This window comes from Camelus dromedarius, chromosome 13, assembly GCF_036321535.1.
Source record: "Camelus dromedarius isolate mCamDro1 chromosome 13, mCamDro1.pat, whole genome shotgun sequence".
Taxonomy (NCBI): domain Eukaryota; kingdom Metazoa; phylum Chordata; class Mammalia; order Artiodactyla; family Camelidae; genus Camelus; species Camelus dromedarius.
In genome coordinates this window covers 55,080,471-55,106,185 of record NC_087448.1, presented here as the reverse complement: position 1 = coordinate 55,106,185, position 25,715 = coordinate 55,080,471, and the positions used below count along the sequence as shown (strand labels likewise).

Genomic DNA, 25,715 nt, shown 5'->3' with positions numbered 1-25,715 from the left:
AGATCCCTAAAATGTTCTTCTGTATCCCCCTACCTATTGTCAATTTCCTCATGTGTTTTTCATTTCAGTTATTGTGTTCTTCAGCTCTGACTGGTTCTTTTCGTTTTCTAGCTCCGTGTTAAAATTCTCCCTGTTCATTTATTCTCTTTTCCAGTTCAGTTAGAATTCTTATTACTATTGCTTTGAACTCTTTATCAGGTATTTACCTGTGTTTCACTAGAGATTTTTTTTAGGGAGTTTTCTTGCACTTTCATTTGAAACATATTCCTGTCTTCTCATTTTAACTTTCTCTGTCTCCACGAAGTTAGGTGAAACAGTTACCTCTCTCAGTCTTGAAGGAGTGTCCTTATGTGGGAGCAACCCTAGACAGCCTGCATGTGCCCAGTGGCTTTGTTGGGAGAGCTGCTGGATCTGAAGTGAGCACGGGCACATCTCCCCTCAAGGTGTGCTGGTAGCTACCACCTTACCTGGAAGGAGGTAGGGCTGCAGTTGGTAGGGCTAGAATCAGAGCCAGGAGCAAGCGGGACTTCTCCTATGGCTATCACTGCCCTATGAGGGGTTGGGGTTGGGCTCAAGGGGCTGGAGCAGGAGCCCTGAGGGAGTAGAGGTTTCTCCCAGCTGTGATAGCAGTCTCTGTTTTGGTATGGGGCATGTCCAGGGCCTGAAGGCATAGGGCTGCACTTCTATACTCGTTTTACTGTCCCCCGTCCCTGATGTGCAATTCTTGGTAAAAGGCTGGGTTAAGGCTTGAGGGGTTGGTGCCACACTACTGACGTATCTTGCTCCCTTCCAGGTGTGTGCAGGGACATGCATTCCTATGATGGCAGTCTCCATTCTGGAGCTAGTTTTGCTCCCTCTCAAGTGTGTGCAAGGACACATACTTGAGTGACATTTTCCCCTTGGGAACTGGTGTTGCTCCCTCCCAAGTATACGCACTGACGCACATGCTGGCAATGGCCGCCTCCACCCTGGTCAGAGATAGGGGCAGGGTCCAAGCAGGCTCCACTTCTTCCAAGTGTGAGCACTCTTATCAGCAGCCTCTGCCTTAGTGGGGTGTGCCCAGCACCAGAGCAAGAGGAGCTGGAGCAGGAGCCCTGTGCTGGCTCAGGGGAATGCTGGGGCGGTCCTGGCAAGCCAGTTGGAGCCCCAGGAAGTTTTCAACCTGCTGCCTCTGTGCTGTGACTAAGAGTAAGCAAGTCTGTGCATGCCTTCTTCATGACGGAGTCTCGGTTTCTTACAGCCATCCGGTGAGCCCCACTGGTTTTCAAACCAGCTAAGAGGGTCGTCTTCCCTGTGTCAGACCCAAGGCTACAATGCCTAATATGTGGCTCGAATCCCTCACCCGCCCCAGCAATGATCCCCAAGCCTGTGACATCCCCTTCCTCTTCTGGGTCCCCCACTGGGTGTGTGGGTCCCAACCAGACTGTTTCTCCTCCCTTTCTACCAGACTTCGTGTGGTTCTTCCTTTACAGCATTCGTTGTAGAAGAGCCATCCTGCTAGTCCCCAGGTCTTCATCAAACATAACTCTATATGTAGTTGTAGTTTTGATGTGTTCATGAGGGACGGTAAGCCCAGCGTTCTCCTACTCCATCTTGCTCTCTCTCCCTCCTCCGCTCCATGCTGGTTTTCATAGTGGCTGCACCAATATACATTCTTACCAGCAGTGTACTAGATGTTCTCTTTTCTCTACATTCTCATCAACACTTGTTATTTCTCAACTTTTTGATAACAGCCATTCTAACAGATACGAGTGATGTCTCATTGTGGTTTTGATTTGCATTTCCACGACGATAAGTGATGTTAAGCACTTTTTCATGTACCTATTAGCCATCCGTATGGCTTCTACGGAAAAATGTTTATTCAATTCCTCTGCCCATTTTTTAATTGGATTGTTTGGGTTTTTGCCATTGAGTTGTATGAGTTCTTTATGCATTTTGGATATTAACCCCTTATCAGGTATAAGCTTTGCAAATGTTTTCTCCCAATTGGCAGGTTGCCTTTTCATTTTGTTGTTCAAGCCGCTCAGTCTGTAGTACTTTGTCATGGCAGCCTGAGCAAACTAATATACTGACATTTAACTTCAATGTATCCAGGGAATTACGCTGAATGAAAAAAGGCAATCTGAAAGGTTAAATACTATATGATCTCATTTACATTTCATTCTTGAAATTACAAAATACAGTCGACCCTTGAACAACATGTCTCTGAACTCTGTGTGTCCACTTATAGGTGGATTTTTTTCAGTAGTAAATTAACTACAGTACTACATGACCTGAGGTTAGGTGAAGCCTCAGATGCGGAACTACAAAAATGGAGGAACCGCATACAGGGAGGGCCAACCATAAGTAATATGTGGACTGTCGACTATGTAGAGGGTTAGTGCCCCTAACCTCGACGTTGTTCAAGGGTCAACTGTATGTCACACTATCACTGAGTTAAAGAGCTTATGAAATGTCCATGTACAGCCCAGCTGGTCTACTGCTACTGTTTCAAGTATTTCAAGATAATACTTGAAAAGATAAGATTTTAATCACTGGTCATCTTTGGAGGATATTACAGAACAAACTCATTAGTTTGAAAACTAGTCTGTAAAAGCAAAGAATAAAGCACTTGTCCTACCTTTCCTGAAAGAACTTCAGAATAAGAATAATTGATAGAGGATAGTTTCTCTTTACAGAAGAACTACAACTAATTGAAAAAAGAAAGATACAGTTACCACTTCATCTAATGGATCCAGTCATTAATAACAGTTTACATCAAAAAAAAAAAAAAAAAAAGAAAGAAAGAGAAAGATAATAAGACATTATATGCCTACTAACGGGCATACACAACACCTCTGAAGCATTTCTTCCAGAAAATATCAAACCAGGATCTGACCAGGCCTCCAGATCCATTTCTAAGAAATACAGAGAATTAGACAAATATGTTAAACAATGAAGGAGATGCAATCTGTAAAATACACACAGTAGGAAACTCCACAGGATAAACAATCCAGTTTCCTCAACTAATAAACGAAAAGAAAAGAGAAGGAAAGTGTGAGGAAAGGAGGAGGTAAAAACCTACAGGTTAAAAGAGATTTAAGACAAATCAACCACTCACTCTGTATAGACCTTATTTAAATCCTGATTAGAACAGATTGGAAAAAAAAAGGATTTATGAAATAATCAAGAAATTTTGAACACTGGACATTTGATATTAAGGAACTTTCATTAATTTTGTTAGGTGTGATGAACTGTGTTCATTTTTTTTAACAGTTCTTATTTTTCCACATACATGCTGAAATATGTATGGATGAAACATCATATCTGGGATACACTTTAAAATAATCTGGGGTCACAAAACAAAATGCCTCTATCAAAGGTAATAAATTTCAAAGTTCTTGGATGTATACACACACAAAACATATGTGTGTGTACATAAATATAGAAAAACCCTAATATATGCAAATATATGCAAAACCCTATGAGGTTGACATTTAGACATTATTTCTGCTTTACAGATTAGCAAACTGAGACTGGAGCATTAACCAATTTGCCTAAAATCATATAGCTACACTACGACTACAAAGTTTTTTGCCTTGAGGTCCAGGCCTCTTCCATTCTACCACACTGCCATTCAAGACACAGAAAGAAAACCAAAACTCCAACAACTGATTTACCCTAAGTCACAGTACAAAAAGCACTCCTGGCCAATTTCTTGATGAAAAGTTCCTTATTTTATTCATATTCTATATGCAGCAAGAACGCAATCTAAATTTATGACAGCAATCACATATTACACACTCATTAAACATTTATACAAAAAGGAGAAATTTCTAGATAAACTACCACAAACCTTTCTTTTAAAAGGATTAATTTATACTTTCATGTATGCATAAACAACTTTTCTGACTCAAAAACTGAATAATGTGAATGTTAGGAAACGTACATCAAAATCACTACAAATCCATTAAAAAATTCAACCATTTTTACTGATTCTCAAGTTCTCCTAAAAAATTATATTAATACAAGATTTTCTGCAGTAGTTCTTAAGTCAAATAATTCTACTTGCACAACCTCATACAGGCACTCATTTACACTAGTAAGTGTTTCATATGAATTTAATCCACAAAATAACTCCAAGATCCAGAAATTACTCTTAGTCCCATTTTCAAATAAGAAAACTGAGGCTTGAAGATTTTAAGTAACTTGTTTAAGATCATGGAGCCAGTAAATGGTAGATCTGAGACTTGAGTTAGTCCAGTCTGATGACAAACCCTTGCTCTTAAGCCACCCCCTATTCCAATAAACATCTATTTTCAGTTGCCAAAACGTGCCTGAGTTACCACATTTCTCTTCTTGTTTCAAAGAAGATAGCCAACTGCAACTAGAATAGATGCATCAGAAACAGGTTCATTTTGTCATTCATTCACTTCTCAGCACACAGTGTCACATTCTCCCTTAGAAATTACTGTATAGTAGAAAGTTAAGTGATCAGGCCAACCCTCAAAAATGAAACTATCACTTAAAATAATGTCTGTGTAAAAGTCTGGGGAATTATAACCGGACAATACAACATCATCCTGTCGTACCCAACAAAAAGATACCCCAAATCCCAAAGGTAATATGAAATTCCTTTCTTGTCTTCCTCAGCACCCAGTCAGGAACGATTTACATATCCCAGTTCCCATCATGAGCTCCATCAAAAGACAAGTTTTAAACTGTGCCAGTTTCCATGGAAGGTAGGGACAAAGCCAGGAGAAGAAAAGGGTAGGATATAAAAGCAGCAACGTGTATTTATATATGTACTCAAGTCTGAAGCCCAAAACTATTATTGCTATAGTTCAATTAAAAAAAAAATTTGTGTGAACTAGCCTGGAAACCTAACAAATTTGAAACACAACCCACTTAAAACTTGCAAACTACCTATATTCACCAATACTCTATATAATCAACTACCCCTTCCTAACTTTCTGAAAACTAAAAGCCTAGTGTTTATGCAACAGAAGAAAGTGAAGGAGTTATGATTCCCTTTAACAGCATATGAACAAGAAGAGCTTTGTACATAAAACACCCAAATCAGTGGAAATATATATTAGATACTTTGAGGTGATATTATCAAAGTCATTCATCCAAGTTTCTTCAGCATTTCTTTTTAGTGAGGAGTTCTAGAGTATGTTCAGATCTTCAGAATTGTGAGATTCATTTTCTTTTTTTTTTATTACCAGATACTATGGACTGAATGTGTGTGTCCCCCCCCCAAAATTCATATGCTGAAAACCTATGTGAGCCCAATGTGATGATGATGTTAGGAGACAGGGCCTTTAGGAGGTGGTTAGGTTAGGAGGGCAGAGCTCTCATGAATGGGACTGGTGCCTTTATTTAGAGGCTAGCAAAAACTCCCAACCCTTCTGCCAAGTGAGGCCAGTGACAAGGCACTATCTATGAATCAGGAAGTGGACCCCAGACACGGAATCAGCCAGTATTATGATCTTGAACTTCTCAGCCTCCAGAACAGCAAGAAATAAATTTCTATTGTTTATAAGCTACACAGTTCATGGTATTTTGTTACAATAGTCCGAATAAACTAAGACACCAGAGTTTTTTTTAATGGTTTTAAATAGTTATTTGTATGGGATGTACATAAACATATTTTGTTGTGTTGATCTGATCAGTAAAAACAGATAAATGTGTACTCTAATACAATGCTAATGAGAAAGTAAACTCATTAAAAGTGTCTGGAGCTCAATGTAGCAATAATTACCAAGAGTTTTACACATGTTCATAGCTTTTGACTCAGTGATTCAACTTGTAACAATGTCTTCTAATAATCAGAGATTCCTTCACTAATTTAACAAATCATCAAGGACTTACTCTGCACTAGGCATCATTCTTACGAATAAGGATGTTTATCACATTATTTTATAGCTCCAAAAACTTGGGGGGGAAAAGGCCCAATAACAGTAAGAGTTAACAAATTAAAATACATCTAATACATAAAACACTACACTACCACTAGAAACTACATTATCAAATATCAAAAAATATGTAATAGCACAAGAAAATGCTCATATGTTAAGAAAAAATTTTTTTAAAAACTACATGTAACTACATGTAACCACATGTAACCATATATAACTATATAATCCCAAATCTATGTTTTAGGTCTTATTAGTCAGGGTTCTTGGTTAAGTTATTTAACCTCACTCTACTTCAGTGTTTTCATCTGTAAACTGAAGGCTTTACACTTTATGTGTAAAATAAAGATTTTATTTTTATATTTCACATATTTCAATGGAGGGTTAAATGAGTTATTTGTAAAGTGCTTACAATATTCTCCCAGTATATATAAAGCACCAGTAATTCTTTCCTGGCAGTCTTACTGTTGTTATTATATATATACATATACATATGAAAAGAAAAAAAATGGGGGCAGTAGAGGGATAGCTCAAGTGGTAGAGTACATGCCTAGCATGCATGAGGTCTCAGGTTCAATCCCCAATATCTCCATTTAAATAAATAAATAAAACCTAATGACCTCCCCCGCCAAAGAAAAATAACTAAAAAAAAATTTTTTAATGGAAGAAATATATCAAAATATTATCAAAGATCTTAAATTCTAACAAAACTAATTCTAAGGCAATCAGGAAACTTGAACACTGACTACATAATATGAGATATTAAAAATTATTTTATGAGGTATGGCTTTATTTTTTAAAAAGTATAGCATAGAGAAATATTTACGAAAAAAATATATCTAAGATTTGCTTTAAAATACTTTGGTGGAGGGCTTACATGGGGAGATTTTTTAAAAATTATTAATGCTGTCAGAAGTAATTAGGTAATAGAATTACTACTAGCTTTGCTTTATATTTTTCTATTTTCCAAATTTTCTACAGTGATTCAAAATTATTTTTAAAATAAGAAAAATGTTTTCAAAAAAATTTTAAGACAATTCTTACCAATACTCCATCCACAGATGAAACTTTCTCCCAAGTTAACCAAGCTCTTTCTCTGACATGATCTGGTACCTTTAATTTCTGACATAATGCAGTAAAATCAGGTTCTTCAGTTTCTTCAAACTCAAGTCTACCAAATGAAAATATAAAGGCACATACTTTTAATCAAATTAAGTAAACATTTATTTCAATGGTTTGCATATAATAGCACTATTCTAAAAGACAGCATCACTAAATATTTTAGGGTCTGATTTGTTTTTCAAAAACATTACACTTAGAATTTAAACATACGTTTATCTTTTTCAGTCTCTCCAAAAGAAGAACACCACACAGTGAAAAACGTTGGCTGGACTGGTGAATCACATATACTTCAGGGCAGCAAGATAGCTTTGTGAAGGAAGGTAAGTATAATAGCTAAAGCTGTTTGGGAAAACTGGGACAACAATAGCAAGAGGAAAGCCATAGATAATATTATGGAATCAACTCAGTATCAATGACTTTGCTAAAATGCAGCCTACTCTTATCAATGTTTCATTTGCTCTCTCTACCTACTAGTATTTCTTACATGATGATTAAATTATTGCTATGCTTATTTCAGCCTTTTCTTCTTGATCTTGCTTAACCAAAACGGGCAGTCAAAAAATTCTTGGCTAATTCTTCTGCATTCACTTAATGTCTATTTGACATCTAATAATAATAATAATAATAATAATAATAATATAATAATATGAGGAATAGCTAATAATTTTTTAGTATTTACTGTGACCCCATACAAAGTACCTTAAACACATGGTTTCACTGAATCCCCACATCAGCCCTATTAGTTAAGGACTCTTGCTATCCTTGCTTTCCAGATAAGTACCAAGAGACATGAAAGCATTCACCTGAGATCTCAGCCAGTAAGTGGAAAACCCTGATACAAGTCCAAGAGTCTATAATCCATGCCCTTGACCACTATTCCAGACTGCTCACCCACCTTTGAAACGTAATTAACTTTTGGTTATCTTGAGAATGAAGATTGTGTGTTGTTCACAGTGATAGTTTTCCTTAAGAACTACATCACTTAAGCCAAAGATAATACAATAGAAAAAAGACCTCAACTCTCGAGATAGACAAGGGCTCTGTCACTGGAAATGCAGTTGAAATGAGCCCTGAATTCATCCCTAAGTTTCTCAACTTCAGATTACCAGGCAGTCGTTCTATCCTTGCTAAGCAGTTAACAGTTTAATTGCCCATACTAACGAAAGCTTTTGTGGATAAGGATAATCAAGAGAAGACTGTATCTTGTATAGTTTTGACTTACAAGAGAATTTCTGATAGGTTCATCGTTTAAAGGTATATAAAATAATAGGCTGAAAAATAAAAGAAACAAAGTCCTCCTTTTCCCAGGTGATGGCCAGAACATCAAAACCAAGCATATTTCCAAGCTCTGTGGATAACATGGACTTCTTTACCATAGACTTCACTGCTCTTTCCAAAAGGAAACTTCCAAATACTGGATATATCCAAGTTTAATCAAATTATTATCTTCTCCCAGCGTTATCAGTGGACTTTTTCTAAACTAGTGAATATGATTTTTAATTGATCCATACGACAGTCTATTTAAATATATGAACTTTTAATAGTCTTTCACAAGCCATTTCCAAAAGCTCATTCCAATCTTTAACAAATTGTCCTGAAATCTGTTAGTGTCTGGGGAGTTAAAAGAAATAGGATTTGCGTATGGGCTAGAGCTGTGGGAGGGAGTGGTGAGGGACAGAAAGGAGTCCCATTCCCCTGCAACTGATACGCAGTCTCAAAGCAGGGCCAGTGCTAACAATAATAATGACAATTACACTCTTTCCATCTTAGCTTCTAAACCTAAAGCATCACAATCAAGAAAAATAAGCTGTTGCAATAAAATAACTCCTTGGCATGTTCTACTGCATCATCAAGGACTTGTTTAAATTTAGATTCCACTTAGGCAGAAAAAAAGTTCCATATGAGCACAAAAGCACTAATTTTGTACCTAAACAAAACAAAAGAGAGGGACAGTGGGATCCTTGCTATCTCAAGCCAAAAGGCAAAATGGAAGAAATATTGAGTCAGGCTGAAGACAACTAACATGGAAGAAGAGTTTAACACAACAACAACATAAAGAAAAAATTTAGAAACTTTTAAGCTCTGGGGCTAAATATCTCACAAAACTGTTGCCCTTACATCAATTCCTCTAAAGAGTTACGTTCCACCACTCATTACCGATGACTCTAAATCTCCAAGAACTCAAAGCACTTATGAGGGAACCCCACAAAACACCTCAGCCAGTCCCCTGGGGGCAACTGACACCCAGGACCCTGCACTTCACGTTCGATGGCATCTCTGCAGCAGCGTCCAAGGCTTTTCTGGTTGGCCTCCCCCAGACTGGGCTTCAGATGCAGCAGCACGCCCAGAGGAAAACACTTCCAACTGTTGCATCGCAGGAAACCAAAACAGAAAGTCAAACGACCACCGGAGGACTACAAATCTTAACAGGAGAAAAACCTCTCCAGCTGACACGAGTTAGTCTTTTTGTTTGTTTGTTTGCAGGCGATGGGGTCTCTCGAAATTACCCGCCGCCTGAGAGCCTCCCGTCTCGCAGAGGAAAGGCGGCACCTGTCACTTCGCTCAGCGACCCGAGCCCCACCCGCCCGACACCTGTCAAGCTGGAGCCGAGACCCCTCCCCGCCGCCCTCCCCTCGCTCCCGAACCCAGACCCCTGTCAGCCTCCTCCGGGCGCTCCGCGGCGGTGGGGGCCAGAGAGGGACCCTCCTCCCGCCGGGACCTGGCCCCGGGAGGAGACGCGCCCCCGCCTAGACGCCGCGGCGCCCGCCGACGCACCCTCCGGGCGCCCTTCCCGCGCGCCGGCAGCCGCGGCGGCTCCGCTCGCTCACCTGGCGAGAGGCAGGTCCTCCGGGCCGCTGTCCTGCTCGGCGTCCGCCTCCGGCGGTGGCGGGGGCGGCGGCGGCGGCGGCGGGCTCCGCGGCAGCGGCGGCGGCGGCGGTGGCAGCGGCTGCTCTCCGGGGGGTTTTGGGCGGCATGACGCCCTCCCAGGGCTGGCGCCGGCTACCGCTGGAGGAAGGCCGGGGAGGGAGGACGCGCGCACGTCGGGGCACGCCCCGTCCTCTCCCGACTCCCGTTACAAAAATAATTTGAACGTCCCCTGAGAAAAACCGGACGAGCCCTCCCCCCGCCCGGCAACCGAGCGCCGCGTCCAACCGCGGGAAAACGTCACTTCCGCCCGCGGCGTCACGTCCGCGAGGCTCCCGGGCCTGCCGGCGTCGAGAGGGCACCGGGGTGCCGGGCGGTGCGCGGGGCGGGGGGCGCGCGGTCGGGCAAGCCGGGCCCGGAGCCCGGCCTGGACCCAGGCGCCTACCCTGAGGCAGCCGCCGCCTCCCGAACCTGTCTCTCCCCGAAAGTCGCCCCTGCGGGCGTGGGTGCCGGTAACGGGGCGCTCCCCAGCCTGGAGGGTGAGAGAGCGGGCCCCACCTCTATCTGTGGGTGGGTCAGGGGCTGCGGCTCGGGCCCCGCGGGGAACATCGGGCGAGCGCATCCTGGGCGGGCACGCCCCTCTCCTCCGTGGGCGGCGCCTTCCTCGCCCGCGCTCCTTCCGCCCAATCCGTTAAGCGAAGTCGGCCAAAACAAAAACAAACACTTTTGGAACACCTATTAGGAGCTGAATTTTGCCAGCCATTAGGAAATACCAAGTATGGGACAATTACTGGTCTTTTAGAGCTCTTTTTAGGCAAGGGAGAGTGGGGGTGGGGCAGTTGTAGGCAAAGAACTGGTGATAGGACACTAAATGTTTTAATAGTGGTTTAGAAACAGGAGGCACCGTCGAAATATTTAAGGGTCATCTTCGGCGGAACAGTGGCAGTTGAGTAGAAGTTTGCCCGACAGACCTAACATTTAAGGAGGGCTTACTGAATACCAGGGATTGTTCTGGCCACTTAACGTAATTATTTTATTTAATCCTCAGAAACAACCCTTTAAAATGAGTCGTAGTCCTGTTCCACCAGGCTCAGAGGAGTTATGCCCAATATTGCAGAGCTGATGGGTGGCAGAAGATTTGAACCCCGATATATTTGACTCTACTTACCCATTACATTGTGTTAAAGAAAATACCAAAAAGAGAAGCAGTACGTACGAAGACATAAGAGAAGAGTTTGCAGGAACTGCCACCATCAAACACTGGCTTAGCAACTGTCTCTTATGTCCCTTGGTATTTACTCGTAATAATAGATTGTCTAGTTTGAGTACGTGTTTTTCTCTAATTGGCAGATGCTGTGGGTTGCCGGGTCAGAGCTTCCTAACTGAGGTGCTGAATAAAATACAGCTGTGCTCTGACAGGAATCGCCTCATCCTTGGAACAGCTGAGCAGGGCTGAGGTCGCAGGAGCCTTCAGGTAAGTCATAGTTCTTGGGTTTATCCCTGCGTGTCATGTATACTGTGAAAAACGCTTGGCAATCATTGGCTGAGTACTCAACAACCAGTCCTGCCTAAGTTCAAAAACCCTCTCTTGGGGACCAAAAGTTTATCAGGAGGTGGGGTCCATGGCGAGCCCCAGCTACAGAGAGCCAATACCATCAAAGTGGTAATCCTACTCATCCTGCCCAGGGTTAGTGTTGAAAGGCACACAGGATGCAGTTTTGGTCTTTGCAAGATCAAAGATAGTCTGCTGTGAGTCTACTAAAATGGGATACAAGGATGACACAGTTCTTCTATCCCTTAATTATTTTTGAGGAAGTGACACTTGTAATAGCTGCAGCCATTGTGACTTAAGGCAAGCTGATCGGAGGATGAGGCAGAAATGCTAAGGACAGCACAATGGAAAATCCAAGTCCTTGGTGACACAAATGAGCCTCTGATTTGACCAACCCTGGAGCTGACCTCGACAGAGTTGGGGTTTTTAGTTTTTTCCACCAAAAAGCATCATAACTGATAATATATCTCCAATGAGCCCCTTTAGGACAGAGACTGCTCATCCTGATGAGTACCTAATCCTTAGTACCTAGCACGGTGTTGGGCACACAGTAAATGCTTGTTTGCTAAAACTGGGACAGGAAGGGGAGCAGAGGGAAGTTCTAGAACCTGAAGTAAACTCTCTTCATATATAGATATGACTTGCTTTATTTTAAACTCAGTCTATCATCTCCTGGATTTACCACAATTACAGTAGATCAAAGAGAATTCTCAGTTTACAAAAGGATGTGTATCTTTACCATGGATTAATTTAACTATATCTCCTACTACATTTAAAGTCCTTATACAAAACTTGGGAGCAATTGAGTCTATCAAAATCGTTACATGCCCCCCACAGTTTTCTGTTGCACTACCAAAGAAGTGTTAGAAATTCTGCAGATTCTTCAAAGAAATTTCCCCTAATCTTCGTCTACCTCCATAGTCATTTTAAGGTTACTGTTAAGACCAAAAACAAACAAACAAAAAACCTTTCTTAGATTTTCTATCTGGAGATAAAACTCTTCTCAGTTTGAGGCCCCTTCTGTGATATCAGAATATTTTTTTGAGTCTCTCCTAGACTAAGAAATCTTCCTTTAACTTTTTGGTAGGCTACCACACTGTTTTCATTTCCACACTGTTTTCATTTCCTTATTATCCTGAAAGTGTCATCCCCATTTGTGCTCCTCCTCTCCCAACTCTTCGGCCTACTAGTGCTGGCTTCTTCAACTACCACCACCAGCACTCCACTGACACCACTTTTTCAAAAGTCACCAGTGTCCTAATTGTCAACTCATGACTTCTTTTTGGTCCTGGACCTACTTGACCTTTCTTTCAGTTAACACAGTTAACCACTTCCTCTTTCTCAAAACTTCCCTGATCTTCCACAAATCCATGGCCTCCTTGTTCACCTCCCCTCTTCTGTTATGTCATAAACTCCTCCACTAGTTCTTCTTCTCCCAGGCGCTTCTCCCAGCAGTTCTACTCAAAGTGTGGTCCTTGGACCAGTGCCAGTCTGCATACTGCTTGTGTTTAGTCCACAGGGAGATAAGTACAGAAGTTAAGAGTAAATGCTTAGCAGCATTTATAGCAATCTTAACATTTCAGCAATATCCAAGCACATGATCATTAGATACTTCTCATTAAACAGCAGATAGAGCGGTTCAGGTGTTCTCCACCTTGTGTGGTGAGTTGCAGGTCAGTGTCATGGCTGTGTCCGTGTCATGTACAGTAGGTCACATTGGTGAAGGAGTAAAATGTTAAGGTTAGTTTATCAGCTGTAACCCAAAAGTGGATAAAAATCTGTGAAAATGTAAATATTTATTTACTTTTATAACTTGCTATTTTCACAGTCATTTTAATTTTTAATCAAGCCTGTTTTTTGAAATTCATAGTAAAATTTGTGTCCTTTGTTTTTAACCTTAAATTATAGATGGTGAAGTAAGCTTCACCATCCTATTTTATCCGGAAAAGACATACTTCAGTAGTGGGTTAGTAATAATAGTAGTAAACCAAGTAATAACCAGAGAAGTGATTCCAAAGATCTGAGTGTTGGGATGATTTTACTCAGAAGTATAATCCCCCATCTTCTGAGCTCATAGCCATAACTCATAGTAAAGTGATAAAGCTGTCAAGTGTCCATGGCATTTATGTATAAAATACAGAGAAACTAATTATGAATTTGATAAAACATTTTGAATTTTTATTTTCCATGAAAATCAACATGTATAGGGAATTTATGGATCCAGGATCCATTTCTTTCATTGAAAGATAATTTAAATGTAACTAATTTAATAGGACAAATTTTTGGAACTGGCTGCTGATGAAGAATTGAGGATGAATTTTGAAAATAAAGCATCATTTGTTTCATTTGGGATGAAAATTTAAAATGAATATCCTGAGCTTGCTGAAATTGCTTTAAAATGTCTTCTTCCAATCCCTTTGAGAGTCTGATTTCTCTACTATAAGTCTTACTAAATACAACATAGAACCAGTTTAGATATACATTATCTCCTACTAGTGGCACTGTCACCAATCCAACCTAGATTAGATAACTTAACAAGCAAGAAGTACAATAATTTGTCATGTTAAAAACTTTAAATATTGACAAACTTTAAATATTAAATATTGTTATAGTATTTAACATGGGAAATTGCCACTTCACTACCATCTGTTTGTTTAGTTGTTATGACTGGATTGAGAGAAAAATAGGAAGTATTAGCAATCCTCTATATTAATCACCTATATGTACACTTTCAGTGAGCAAAGTGCAGTTTTTATAGTTTTTTCTTTTCTCCTATGTTATTTTTGGTCTAATTATGTTTTTTGAAATGTAATTTTATGTCTGTTTAAAATACTTAAAAATATGAATGTACATTTGGTGTGCCTTTTTTGTTTTCACTTTATTTTTCTAGTACTTTTAAAAATTTTGTTTTCTAAAAGTATCAATTCATGAAAAATTGGAAATTAAAAGGAAAGAAAAAGTTTGTTGCTTCATAGACAGTGAGATATAGCACTGGCCTGGAAGATCCTCAGCACTCTTCTCTTGCTCTTTTTCATTCCCATGATTTAAATCACCTCCCTTGTGTGTGTTCTTAGATTGTTTTAGGTTTCAAGTAACAGAGACCCACTCAGTTTACCTGAGTTATTCAGGGTTAATGATTAGTTTGGGATGGGGAGAATGAAGAAGACAGAGAAAAAAAAAAGAGTCCCTGTGACAACCTTCATATATCTTGTCATTCTCCAGCAGCAGGCACTGTGGATGTGGTTGTTCTTCCTCTCTTTAAGCTGTTCTCCCACAGTGACCTCTCCAGCCCACCAATTCACACCCTTCAGGAGAGAAAATATGACTGATTCGCCTACTAAACTATAATTTATATTAGCAGGATCAAAGCCCTTTGTTCAAAAGTTACTGAGACTTTCAAGGTGATAACGGCAAAACATTAAACCAGGCATGAGGCCCTTCTAACATGAAGTTTAGAACTGCATGGCTCACATGCCCTTAAAGCCAGGTCTGCCCATGAGGGTAGGTCTATGTCTGTCCTCCTAACTAGGGTGTCCCCATGCCTAGCATGTGCCCATAATACAGAGCAGTCAGTTGGGCTTGATACCAAGGGGTAGCTAGTTTAGTACTACACTATTATATTAGTTTCCCCTCCTTCCTTGCTTACTCCCCTTTGTCTTCAGTCCTTTTTCTCTGAAATTGCTCTCAGGCTGTATTTTGTAGAGAACCCAAGCTAAAAGACCTGGCACCAGGATTGTCCTGCAGACAATCAGGCTAGGATATTGGAGCTGAGTTACTCACTGATTTTATTGTGATAAAGACCCAGGGCATGGTAACTGAGTAGTAAGTGGGGCCACACTGTGATATCATCATTGCTAAGCTTCCCACCTGTGGCCAGTTGGGACGCAGCACAGATAGAAAATGAGGCATTGGAATGTGTGGTGGCTGTAGTGCTTGAACAGAGTGGGACAATAGGATGGGATGGATTCTGTTGACGGAATTGTATACCTTGCAAAAGAAAATGACACCTCAGGGCAGCCAACTGTCACCTTTAGGCACACTGAGAAAGTCAGCGGGCCTCTATTGGCAACTTTTTAAAAGACTAATTTTCTATAGCCTAAAGAAAACTATACTAAGAATCAGGCCTGGAACCTGATTGTAAGGGCAGCAGAGTCCCTGATAAAGCAACTAAATGCATAGACTTGCAGGGTCTCCTATGTCCACGCCTGGTCCCTGAAAGGGAAAAGAAACCTAAGACTTAGGAATGGGTCACTTGAGTAGACGAGCCTGAGAATATTGAATCCCCCAATTTTCCCCTGTGGAGCACTGGAAAAAATTCAGCAACTAACTCAGGAGAGTGGGATGCAAGGAAGGAACACGTTTTTAGCATTTGCTAATTTCTGTTGAATCAACACTCCCAACTTAGTCAGTTTCAAGCTACCAACGTAATGTCACTAAACAGAGTTGAGAAGAGATGTACCCAGTTGGCTCTGTGAGCTGATAAGAACCAGCTCCAACCCACCAGTGCCCTGAACCCTCTGGCTGGTAGAAACATCACCTCTTCTCTTGCTTGTAAATCATGCAATGACGTCTGAAGCAAGTGGCTCTCCAAAGGGACTTGCAGCCATTTGACAGTGTAACTGTGCACTGGAAAAAGAGAAATGCCCAGAGTCTTCAAGAACTGTTAGATACAGGGTCTACCCAGAGTCTTCAAGAACTGTTAGATACAGAGTCTAAGCTAACACTGATACCATCATGATTGTTCAGTTAGAACAGACCAATGGAATTTTGGCTCAACTCCAACTTACAGCAGGTCCAATTGGTCTTTGAACACATTCTGTGGTCAAGTCATTGAATGTATGATTAGGATAGATAATCTTAACATGTGGCAAAAGTTTCACGTTAGTTCCCTGACCTGTGGATTGCTAGCCATTATGTAGGATGGGCTAAGCAGAGGTTCTGGAAACACAATGAAGTGCATATACACGTAGAAAAAGGTCTCAAAGAATGAACAACAATGTGCAGACAGAGGTGGTTTTTCTTTGTTCCCTTAATTTTATACAGTAAACTTAGATTTGTATAATTCTATGTATGGTGTTTTATAATAAAAAACTGTATAATTTTTAATTATATATATATATATAATTACTGTTTTGAGGTTTGTACATTATATGTAAAGTTGTATAATATTAATTCATCAGAGATGCATATTATAATCACTATAGTAACCAACCTCCCCCCAAAATGAAAAAAATATAACTAAAAAGCAAATAAACTCCAGTTAAAAGGCAGCGATTGTCAGGCTGAATAAAAAAGCAAGACATAATGATATGCTATTTTCAAGAGGTTTACTTTAGATATGAAGACACAACTAGGTTAAAGTGATAGACATAAATATACCATGAAAACATTAATCATAAGAAAGTTAGAGTGCCTATTTTAATATAAAAGAAAGTAGGCTTCAGAATAAGGAGTTTTACCAGAGATGAAAGGAACACTTTATATTGATGAAAGGGTCACTCAAGAAGATAAAACAACTTAAATATGCATGCATCAAATATAGTTTCAAATTCAAGATGCCAGAATTGACAGAACTAAAAGGAGAAATAGACAAATCCCCAGTTATAGTTAGAAATCATAGCACTCCTTTCTCTGGAATTGATAGAACAAGTACACAAAAGTACTTGAGAATTTTCCAGACTTTTTTGTTTTGACCTCTAATTTCAGTCTGCTAAGCTCAAAAAAACATACTCTGATTTCAATCATTTGAAATGTATTCAGGCTTGTTTTATGGCCCAACTTGTGGTCTATCTAGGTGAATATTCTCTGTGCCTTTGAAAAGATGTAATTCTTTGGTTGTTGGGTATGATAGTCTATAAATATCAGTTAGGTTAATTTTTGTATCCAGTGTGATGTAGGAGTTACGGCTTATTTTTTCCTTAAAAAAACTCAGTCATTTCAGTACTATTTGTGAAAATTTTGATGAACAGAATATATAAACAACTACTCCAACTCAATAATACAAAGACACCAACCTGATTTTTAAATGGGTAAAATACATGAAAAGACATTTCCCAAAGGAAGATATATGAATGGCCAATAAGCACATGGAGAGATGTTCGATATCATTAGACATTAGAGAAATGCAAACTAAAACCACAGTGACATAGTCTACAATGACTAGAATGGCTAAAATGAAAAAGATGGCAACACCAAATGTTGGCAAGGGTGTGAAGCAACCAAAACTGTCTTTTAATTAGGTGGGAGAACATAGTACACACACTCTTAAGGTGGCCCTGTTTGATCCCTACCCACTAGATTTCAGGCTTTATGTGCTCCCCTCCCCTTGAGTGTGAGTGGAACTTGGAATAGAATATGGCAATAGAAGGTGGCAAAGGAGATGGATTGTACATGTTTAAATGTATTTGATTACATGATTACATTTTATGAGATTAAATGTAATCTTGCTGGGGTCTCTTGCTCCTTTGCTGGCTTTGAGGAAGCAACTGGCCGTGTTAAGGAACCCCACATGGTAATGAAATGCAGGTAGCCTCTAGAAGCTGAGGGCAACCTCCAGCTGACAGCCAGCAAGAAATTGAAGCCCTTGGTCATACAGCTGAAAGGAATTCTGCCAACAACCACATGAGTCCAGAAGCAAATCTTTCCTCAGTGGAGCCTCCATGTGAGAACACCTTGGTTGCAGCCTTGCAAAGGATTAGCTAAGCTGTGCCCAGACTCCTGACCCATGGAAACTGGAAGATAATAAATGTGTGTTGTTTGGAACTGTTAAATTTGTGGTAATAGTATTAAGCAATAAAAGATAACTAATACAGACTATAAAATGGTACAGCCACTTTGGGTGATGGTTTGACATTTTCCCATAACATAAATAAACACCAACCATACGACCCAGATAGTCCACACTCAAGAGTAACATAAGTCTACCAAAAAAGTCATACACACAAATATTCATAACAACTTCATTCATAATAGCCAGATCAGGAAAAATAAATTTCCATCCATACAAGAATAAATAAAGAAATTGTAGTATATTGATGCAGTACAATGAATACTACTCAACAATGAAATGTAATAAGCTTTTGATAGACACAAAACATGAATGAATCTCAAAAACATTGTGCCAAGCTATGGAAACTAGACACAATAGAGTACAAACTGTGAGTCCACTTATATGAAGTCTTAGCACAGGCCAACCTAATCTATGGTGAAAGGAATTGAACCAGTGTTTGGCTCTGGGGATTGAGGGCAGGCATTGACTTGAAAAGGGCACGAGATAACTTTCTGCAGTGATTGACAGCTCCCTATCTTGATGGATTATACAGGTGTGTGCATCTGTCCAAAGACTTTGTCCTGTACACATAAGATCTGTGCTTATCACTATATGTAAATTATACTTTAATTTTAAAAAATGAAAAAGGACAGTGGATACTGTTTGGTAAAGAACAGTACATATGTCTCAACCCAAATTACCCCAAGATGCTTGCAAAGATTAAGAAAAAAGCGTCTGCTGTGTGGAGTGTGTAAGAACTTTTCCAGAGGGAAAGGGACCTTCTGCTTGGTTCTGCTCTCTCAGTTGATCTTTGTGCCTGGAGCTTCATTGACTCTATCCACCCAAAGAATATCATCCAACGCAATGAATGCTGTGAACTCTATAGCCCATATTTAATCAATATATAGTCGTAATATGACCTATACACAAACATGGCTGCTGAAATAACTTTATCATCCTTATTGTGTAGTTACTTCAAACAGGATTTGATTTTCACGCATTATCAAAGGTAATACTAAATTCAAAATATTATTTGTTGTGGTGCTCTGCCAAGCAATGTATGGAGATTGAATTATCAAAAGACCTACAAGCGAGAAACTGTCAAGGATATCAAAAACAAGAAAAGTCCAAGAAACCATCAGAGTCTAAAGAACCTAAGGAGAAATAACAACTAAATGTAATTTCATATCCTGGATGGGATCTTGGAGCACAAAAAGGACATTAGGTTAAAAACCAAGAAAATCTGAATAAAGTATGGATTTTATTAATAATAATTTGTCAATATTGGTTCATTAATTGTAGGAAATGTACTATACTAATGTAAGATGTTAATAATAAGAGAAATTGTGTGTAGGGGTGAGGGAATATTTGGGATCTCTCTGTACCATTTTCTCAATTTTTCTGTAAATATAAAACTGCACTAAAAATAAAATCCATTTTTTTAAAAAAGACCATGAGAACAAGCTTTGTATTGCAGTAGGATGTGGGAAACAGGCACTGTAAGACACTTAACACATACAATAGACTAGAGGACAGGTTTAAATTGTGGGGTCAGAAGGAAAGGAGCAGCACTCCAGGAACAGGACAGTGGTTTTAAATCTGTCTTTTACTGTCTCTGCAAAGCTCCTTTCCTCCAAATAATTGCTTCACATGCAGTCAGTGTCAACCACCCTCTCCTCTGGCAGCTGCTATTGTTTCTCTTTTCGCCCTCTGCCAATCTGGACGTGGGACATCTACAAGTCCCCCCAAAGAAATTACTAGCATAAAAACATTAATGAGAAATGTACTTGTTTTTGATGATTTCTTAGAGAAAAATGGAGGAGGCATCTATGTTGAATATGACAAACAATTTTTAAATCTCCTTTAAATTGGAGATTTATAAGGATATAATTGGGACAATGGCGGAAATTGGAATATGGACCGAACATTAGATATTGTATTGTATTAAGTTTACATTCCCGAGTGAGATATTTATATTGCGATCATATGGGAGAATGGCTTTGTTCTTAGAAGACACATGCTGAAGTATTCAGTGATGAAGTTTCATATCTACAGACAACTTTCAAATGGTTCAGAAAAGAACATTTCTTTCTGTATCTACTTTTTATCTGCCTATCTATATACAAAATGTGAATATACATATATGTATATAAATGTACTTTCTCTGTCTCTCCCTGTACATGTAGATGCAATGGGAATACCAGTGTTCACTGTACTATTCTTTCATCTGTTCTAAAGTTTTGGTATTTTTCAAAAAAAAAAAAACACTTGTGGGAATCTCCTTTAAGATATCTATTCTTCAAAAGCCACACTTGGCTCCTCCCCACCAGGGATCTCTTGAATACTCCTTCCCCAATCCTGCCACATCTTTGATGACTCTGGAGTTTTACACAAGATGTCTTTCTCTCTCCCACTTCAAATATGTCTCCTCTCTATATGTACAAAGCATTTACCTCTGCTTGGCTTCTACCCTCAAAATCACAATCCTAAACTCATCAAAACCTCCAATGAAACCTAGGGGGCTCTCACTGATAGGGCCTACCCTCCTTAGAAGATAGTCTAGCAACCATCCTGTACAACCACACATGTGTCTTTGAGATATTTTCCCTACCCACATAGCATAATGAAACGTTCCTACCAAACACTACTTCAAAAGAATTCTAGGGAATGGAATTTTCATCTCAGTTCACAACTAGAGGACTCCAACACTGTACCAAATTAGAAAGACTGCTTCTATTTCTAAACTGACTCATGTCATCTGACCTCACTCTCAGCTTTAGAAGAGTACTGACGAAGATTTTCACACAGAAGTGCTACACTTCCAGAGATGTCACAAAGGAAGAACAACCAGTTAACTAATAACAGCCAGGCGCTTTCATGGTAAGGACTATAACTAAGAAGGATTTCTAGTGGTTGAAATATTAACTGCTGGTTTCTACAGCCCCAACTACTGTTAATTCCTTATATTGAAGGTGTGAGAAGTAATTGTCCTATTCTAAATCTATAAGCATAGGGCAATGGACCATATACTAATTTTAAGTAGATCTCTAAGGTAAATAAATGAGCAAGAAACTTTGACAGGTAAGCATAAGTAAAGAGAGTTTGATATAATTATGAAACTTCAAGTCGGAATACCTGGGTTTGCCTATGATGCCCATATAATAATTCTTTCTCTCCCTTTTCTCCTCGTCTGGACTACTTTTTTCTAGTAAGCTTGATTTCTTAGTGTTAACTGTCTGTTCAAAGACCCAGAAGAGCACCCTTCACCTCCATGTGCTTTCTGTACCTGTACACTTCCTTTCTCGTCTTCTCCACCACAAAATGATCACCCACATGGTACAGTTTTTTACCATTTACAAAGCTCTTTCATGTATATTGACTCAGTTCTCTCAATAATTCAATGGTACATATTTTGTTAAACCCTTTTTACAGTTGATTTGAAACTGAAATTTGAAGAGGTTGAAATATTGTCCAAGGTCACACATTTTTTTAAATGGCAAAGCCAGAAATTCAACCTGGATTGTGATTTCAAGCCTAGCATTCCTTTTTTCACACCAGAGATAAAATTCCAATTTCAGTGGTCTAGGTCAAAGAATCCTTCGTGAATATGCTAGAAAAACAGGAAATCCCATGAATTCAGTATGAATATTATAATGAAAACAAAAGAGATGTTGGATATTCATCTATTTTCTCTTCTTTCTTTTTTCTCTTAATTTTATCTTCCTTCGCTTCTGGTTAAATAGAGGATCCTTTCACAACCCCTCTTCTGTCTCCTTTTTTCTTTCGCCTAAACCCCGTTTATTCTCTGCTAATTCAATAGGGACCCACATCCCAGGCAGATCTGCTACTCAACAGCAAAACGAGGTTAGAGGATGCTAGAAGTAATGGTTTTCACTTTTAGCTCAGAAAGCCAGCTATGTTAGAAATAGTAGCTGTATTTTCCTCTTATTTTCTGCTTGGAGCCCCCACCCTCTAACTAGGAAAAATTTAAATTTATTCAATATTTACCCAAGGGATAAACCTATATTTCTGGGGTGCATATGGAGTTGTGGCTTCCAGTCCTTGACTGTCTCTTATGACCTTGGCTTCTGTTTAGCCATCCACCGTCTCGTTTCATATTGTTTACTGGACATACAGGCAACTGCTGCATCATCCTCATGGTCCCATTAAAAAGGCCCCTGCAGGTTTGGCAATTATCCTTTTAACTTGTATACAGACTCTGGGGTGCAAAAAATCCATTCCACTGCCAGGCTGAGTCACAGAAACTGTGAGGTGCTTCCTAAAACCACATTGACTCCTGCAGCACTCTCAGGCCACAGAACCATCCACTTCCAGGCCACACTGTGATACACGGGACTCTGTAAGCTGTCCCAGACTCACACCTGCCACACAGCCGTTCAGTCTCAGAGATCTTGGGTCTCCTCGGGCCTCGATCTAAGAACGAATCCATATTGTCTCTCCTCTTGGGTCCCACAAACTTGCCTGGTGTTTCTGTCATTTCATTCCTTCCACTGGGGCAAGATCAGTCCCCTCTTCAGTTTCTCACCAGGGCAAGTTCTCTTGTTCCATTTGCTGGAAAATCTTTAGTCTGAAGCCAGGAAGCTTTTCTCTGATTCCTTATAGTCTTCTACATGACTGCTTATGCTCTGAGTCCTCCTCACAGGATTTATGAAGATTCGGTGAGTTAGTTTAAAAAGTAGTAATAGTGTATGAATTAAAGTTGGTCATGACAGAATGTTTAAGTCACAAAGACTTTTTAATCCAGAGAAGTTTGTGAAAATAATTTTCCATTAAAAAGACAATTTCTGAATCTGTCATCTTTCAGTTATAAACGGTAACTTTTATTTTCACAGTTAACATGGCTTTTACTTCAACTAGCCAGAGTACAGCTTTCCCTCCTTGCTACAGCCTTCATTTTCTTTTGTCATAGAATATGAAATATAATGATAGAATGTACAATTTTGTAATACTCCTTCTAAGGATTAGTTCATTTTCTTTTCCTTTTCAATCTAATTTCTTTTTCTGAAACCAATAGGGGAAAATTTGTTAAGCCCTTTTTAATGCACAGATATGGGGAGAAGACCCATCAACTCTTTCCTCAAGTGGCTCATGATCTTTTTAGAAAACAAAATCTAGACACAAGTGAAAAGTTAAATGGCAGGATAAGGATGTGAGTGAAAAATCTGCTGTTAGAGAATTATTCCCAGTTGTCTGAGTTTTTATCAGAATCTCTAGGAAACTAGACTCTTGAAAATCTGTAAATCCCAAAGAAGGGTTATGTTATCTTTCAGCTGATTTTTTTTTTAACAGAATGAGGCCAATTCACAGATTGTACTAAATAAAGAAATAAAGTGGAAAAAATATTTTTGTGAAATTCAGGAAATCAGAATTCTAAACCTTCCTTTGCCATTAGTATGCTGTGTAAAAGCTGTGTGTATGTGTGTGTGTGTGTGTGTGTCCACATTTGCCTTCCTGAGTGTTTTGGGTGGGCCAGAGGGGAAAAGAGACTGAGGAGAAGGAACTGGAGGAGAAGCCAGCTACCCACTGCTGCAGCTGTCTCATAACTGCATGTCACACAGAGGGGAAAAAATTCATAGCTGTCACAAATGTGATAGAACTATTGAAAGTGCATGAAGCTACAGCACTACATCTGTACTCACCAGCTGGTGAAGCCTATGATAGCAACTTTTTTCCATATTTATTTTTGTTAATTTATTCATCCAGTAATTATTTATCAAGCCCCTGACGTGTGGGTTCTCAGGATCCAGAAGGAACCTTTATAGACCTAGATTCCGCCTTCATGAATCTTGCAAGCTGACTGGAAGACATTAAAAATTAGTCAAATTAATAATTAAAAACTAGGAAGGAGTGGGATGCAGAGCTATAAAGGCTAAAATGAGGAAGTACATCTGCTTTGGGGACTCAAGGACAGCACCCCTGAGGAAGTCACATTTGAACTGAGCTCTGAAAGATGAGTGGAATCAGTAAATTAAAGAGTCAAAGAGAATAGCACGTGGAAGGACCTCAAGGCAAGAGGGAACATGGCATTTGAAGACCTAAAAGGAAAGTAGAGCCCAGCACAGGAGGAAGGTGTCATGAGATAGGACTGGAGAGGTTGGCAAGGGTGTACAGGGCCTTGCAGACCACAGTGTGGGAGACGAGGAAGGATTTTAAATAAAGCAAGGAGACAGTCATATTTCCTGATGTCAGTGTGGAGAGTTGAAAAGAGGAAAAGAATGGACACCAGAAGACCATTAGAAAGCCATTGCATTACTGCCTGATACGAAGAGAACATCCTCATAGTCTCTAGTCTGGGTGTCCAAGCCCAAGGTCTGAATGATAGAGGAGACGCCCTCCAGGAGATCCCTCTGTCACCAGGTCAGTCCTTGTGCTCACTGGCAGCCAGTCTTTCAGGACAGTGAAGTCCCCTGGTGCACCCAAACCTCTGATGAAATCTGGGGACAGAGTTCTGCATATGAATTGCAGGAAACAGTACCTAAGACCAGTCATCTAGCAGTAAGAGAAACAGGGATCCCCGCCAGTGGAACTGGGACCACTTGACAGAGACAGAGCTGGGCCTCCTGTGGGCAAATGGTGCTGGGCTTCATTCTCTCACTCCTGGGTGCAGGTTTGGGGGATAGAATCCTTGGACATGGAGGGGTAGGGATGTCAGGCTTGGGTACTTGAGATCTGGATAAAGGAAACTTGAAATGTCAGACTTTCACTCCAGCTAGTTTCATTGCCTAGTTAAATTGGGGGCATTGCTACCACTGCTGTGGGTGGGATCCCTGAATTACTCCTGAAGCTAGTCAGTAGTAAAGTTTGTGCCAATCTCTCTTTGGGTCCAGGAGAAGAAAGTTATAAAATTGTGGTGAATGGAACTATAGACCAGTTCTGATGGACCACTAAACTCCGGAAAAAACTTAAGTAAAGGGCTCCATCAGGGGCTCTAGTTATGTTCATAGGACACCAACAGTCTTCATCTCACTCCAACAAAAGGCTGATTGTATATGAAACTTTGGCCACAGCTGTAGGATGCAGGGCCACCTGTTAGCTAAATAAAGGAATCTGGGAGTGTCAGACTGCTCAAGACTCTACATAAGATTTGGCTGTTGGCAGATCAGCCAGGAAGCCTTGCATCAGAACTGCGAAGCTTGCGGACAAGTCTTTTTTTTGTGCCAACATGGAATTTTTACAGCATGTACAGTAGCAAGATATGTGATTAGATTCTCCATAGTTTTACCCAGGAGAAACCTTGGAGTTGGCAGATAGAATAAGTCCTAGGAAGAAGCAGGAGCTGGCAGCATAGAAGGCAGGTATCATAGACAGAGGCAAGTAGCAAGTTCAGTCTGTTGTCCAAGAAGAAGAGACAGATACTGCAGAATGCTCTGAGCAAAGGTCAGTAATTGACACAAAACTACTCCAGTTGTCCATAGCCCACCCTCTAGGTTTAACTAAATTAAGCACTTTAACGCCAGGCATTTTGAAAAATAAAATGAATCTATCTAGT

At 39.9% G+C, this 25,715-nt stretch overlaps 1 protein-coding gene across 1 annotated transcript in view; it reads right to left on the bottom strand.

Moving 5' to 3' along the window:
- Window positions 1-10,137, bottom strand: part of RB1 (RB transcriptional corepressor 1) — a 106,996-nt gene extending 96,859 nt beyond the window's left edge. The window contains 3 exon segments of the mRNA XM_031466439.2: window positions 6,942-7,068; window positions 9,848-9,934; window positions 9,936-10,137. Coding sequence (XP_031322299.2) covers window positions 6,942-7,068; window positions 9,848-9,934; window positions 9,936-9,994 — 273 coding nt within the window. The 5' untranslated portion in view covers window positions 9,995-10,137.
- Window positions 10,138-25,715: the final 15,578 nt, after the last annotated feature.